Source organism: Populus nigra, chromosome 13 (assembly GCF_951802175.1).
Source record: "Populus nigra chromosome 13, ddPopNigr1.1, whole genome shotgun sequence".
NCBI lineage: Eukaryota > Viridiplantae > Streptophyta > Magnoliopsida > Malpighiales > Salicaceae > Populus > Populus nigra.
Window position 1 is genome coordinate 10400462 of NC_084864.1, and position 3551 is coordinate 10404012.

Below are 3551 nucleotides of genomic sequence, written 5' to 3' on the forward strand. Positions count from 1 at the left end.
TTGTATTTAATTAAGCTTTGACACTTGAACCTCATTAAATTGTGCTATTAGATTTTAATTGGAGGGGGGATTGTTGGCATGATTGGAATACATAGTCACTTGAAGAAGCTTCAGTACCATATTTAAATAAATAAAAAAAACCCAACAACTTAATTAATCCTTAATCCAGACTGTTAAGGAAGGTCTAAAATAAATTTTTATATTAAATTAACTAAGAAAATAACTTATAAGTGCATATATATACTCCTTTATTATTACATAAGATTCGAGTCTTTAGAAAGGTTATATATAAGAATTTCTTCTTTTTATTATTTAAATGCAATATTTTGGACGTAAGAATATAAATGACTTTCTTAAAATTCAGCAAAATTACTTAGTTTTTATACGTCAAATATTTTAACCTAAAAATACCATTTTCTTTGTAAAAAAAAACTATGAAAAAATTATACAATTGTTTGCATATAATTATTATCCATTTTCTTTATATAAAAAAAAATATATGAAAAATTACATCTAATAGAACCCTAAAATCATTAATTACTACGTAGGGCGGCCTATAAAACAAGTAAAGGTACGGAGTACCAAATGGACAAAAGCTAGCTAGTAGCTACCGTATATGTAGCTTGAATTTAAGGGTATCCTGCTGTCATGTGGCTTGTACACATAATACTCTGATCAAATTAATTTTTTTTTTTTATGTCATTTATTTCGCTGACCTTTCTTCTATGCCCATATATCTTCCTTCACATACAACAAAATCCTCCTCTCTCACACCCAGCTACTCTCAACAAGTCGAATTCATTTCTTGTGCTATATAAAGAGCCTAAAGAACTACCCTCCTTCTTTGCTGATCATTTCACTAAGCAAGTTACTATGGGTCGATCACCATGCTGTGACAAGGTGGGCTTGAAGAAAGGGCCATGGACACCCGAGGAAGATCAAAAACTCCTAGCTTATATTGAAGAACACGGTCATGGAAGCTGGCGTGCCTTGCCCGCTAAAGCAGGTGATTTATATACTCTAGCTAGCTGGCTTCTTATAGGCTTGCTCGCCTTAGATTTAATTAAGAGATGAAGGGTGTAAGCCCAACAAGTTCAATGAGAGTGTATAGACATGTGTATGTGTGTAACTTTTTAGTCTCTGATGGTTTTTAGGTCTTCAAAGATGTGGAAAGAGCTGCAGGCTTAGATGGACTAACTATCTCAGGCCAGATATTAAGAGAGGAAAGTTCAGCTTGCAAGAAGAACAAACTATCATTCAACTCCATGCCCTCTTGGGGAACAGGTATATCTACTATATCTGCTGTCACATGCTTTCTTTTCATGTGATGTTACTGTTGTTATTCTTTTATTCACGGTTTTTGAATTTTCCACGCGCATGATTTTCCAAGAACTCATTTGTTCACATGAATTCTGGTCTCATCAAACGCGACTAATTGCTACTGTGAAGTTTCTTGAACTTTGTGTTTCTTTGTTTCCATAGTCTTTGGTTCACAAATATTTGCTGACTGGAACAACCACTCTCTTCAACTGTAACCTGTTTCCGATGTAATAGCCTCTCTTAATCACTCTCAACTACCCACTAGCTCTAAGTCTATAACCTACCATCTTGACAAATCCTCTTGACCAACATTTTGAACAGTAGTCTCTGCTTTACTGTTTTCGCCATTCAATCAAAGTATCATTATTGGTTGCCATTAAATGCTGGGTGCATGTATATCTTTAATTTTCTTTTCAGCAGCATGACAGGGAAAATGAGATTGATTTCTTTTTTTCTTTTTCATTTGGCTTTCCAAGTTACTTTATTTGTCCATACTGATCCGTTGAATATTTTAGAGCACAGAAATGCTTGTAGTAGACGATGGTAATTTCTAGGTTTTGTTTTGTTTTTTTTTTTTTAAGGTCTGTCTCTATGTTGTCTTGTCTTCAGGTGGTCGGCTATAGCCACTCACTTGCCTAAGAGGACAGATAATGAGATCAAGAATTACTGGAATACACATCTTAAGAAAAGGTTAGCCAAAATGGGGATTGATCCGGTAACTCACAAGTCGAAAAATGATGCTTTACTTTCCATTGACGGTCAATCCAAGAATGCAGCAAATCTTAGCCACATGGCTCAATGGGAAAGTGCCCGGCTCGAAGCTGAAGCTAGATTGGTCAGGGAATCCAAACTACGTTCACATTCAATTCAACACCAACTTAGCAGTACTACTCCAGGTTACTTTCCCGGTTCAGGTTCAAGTCCAGGCTCAACTTCATCAACTTTGGCTCAACCGCCGCGGTCTCTTGATGTGCTAAAAGCTTGGAGTGATGGTTGGTCAAAATCAAGTGAAGGTAACGGTGGTGGTCTAAACATGGGAATTGGAGATGTCCTTGAGTCTCCAACATCTACTCTAACTTTCTCAGAAAATGCACCACCGGTCATGAATTCAGGTGCAGTTGGAGAGAATTCAATTTCAATGATTGAGTTTGTTGGGACTTCAGGGTCAACAGAGACTGGAATTATCAAAGAAGAAGGTGAACATGATTGGAAAAGCCTTTCAAATTCAAGCCATTTGCCCGATAATTCAGTATCCCTTACATCAACCCTTCATGACATGACAATTTCTATGGAAGCACCATGGAATCCAGATTCTTTAAGGGCAAATTGTGACAATGTTCATGTTGGAAAAAATGTCATGGAAGAAGGGTTCACTCATCTTTTGCTTAGTGATTCTGCTGAGAGGAGTTTGTCAGACGATGGCAAGGACTCTGACCATAGTGGTGGCAGTGGCAGTGGCAGTGGCAGTGGTAGCAATTATTACGAAGACAATAAGAATTACTGGAACAGCATTCTCAATTTGGTGAATTCTTCCCCATCTAATTCACCCATGTTCTAATGCAATAAGATTCTCTAAATTATTGTAATTAGAAAGTGATTCAAGAGCTTTATATTATTTAAGTATTCTCCCCCCATTTCTCAACCTAGCTAATGTCAAGTTCCCTTGATTTTTTTCCAATGATTCTCATTGTTATTAGAATATCACCACACAAACATACCCACAGGAAAATTCTGGTTGCCTGCACAGATTTCAAATCCTAACCAGTTTGAAATTAGATGCTCCAATAGTGTTGTTGTGGGAGTCACAAATGAAACGTGAAATAGCTAGGCTGATTCCACTCTGATCAGCTAATATGTTACAGTGGAACAGAATTGATCAGCTTGTATGTCAAGTTAACGACATATATAATTGGCATGCCTTCTTTTGTTCCTATTATCTCTATGCTAACATCTAGATCTAAGTTCTCAATCCATGAGATATATGCAGAGTCCAAAATGTAAGAAATTGATTCTGAATGGGCGTGAGTGAATGATTAGCACCCAAAAATCTTTTCTCCCCGTAATGCTCTATACTACAGACAGCATATTGCGGACTTGGACTTGTTCAATAAGCTAGAGGGTATTTATGAGTCTTTATTGCTGTTAGTTTCATGTCACATTCTGCTTACTAGACTGAAAGTTATTTTGCTTAGTTGCCGTGATAGTAAATGAATTAAGAATAAGGAAAGGAA

General features: G+C 36.5%; 1 protein-coding gene across 1 annotated transcript; it reads left to right on the forward strand.

The window, feature by feature from the left end:
• The first annotated feature begins 734 nt into the window (after positions 1 to 734).
• Positions 735 to 2998, forward strand: LOC133670948 (transcription factor MYB16). Its single transcript, XM_062091547.1, has 3 exons — positions 735 to 1006; positions 1155 to 1284; positions 1930 to 2998. The coding sequence occupies exons 1-3, from the start codon at positions 874 to 876 to the stop codon at positions 2876 to 2878; spliced, it is 1212 nt and encodes a 403-aa protein (XP_061947531.1). The 5' UTR covers positions 735 to 873; the 3' UTR covers positions 2879 to 2998.
• Positions 2999 to 3551: the final 553 nt, after the last annotated feature.

Excerpts from the sequence above, each read along its gene's own strand:
- LOC133670948 (XM_062091547.1), top strand. The coding sequence starts at position 874 with ATGGGTCGATCACCATGCTGTGACAAGGTGGGCTTGAAGAAAGGGCCA. Across the intron at positions 1,007-1,154 it reads TGCCTTGCCCGCTAAAGCAG|GTCTTCAAAGATGTGGAAAG; the intron begins GTGATTTATATA and ends GATGGTTTTTAG. Across the intron at positions 1,285-1,929 it reads CATGCCCTCTTGGGGAACAG|GTGGTCGGCTATAGCCACTC; the intron begins GTATATCTACTA and ends TCTTGTCTTCAG.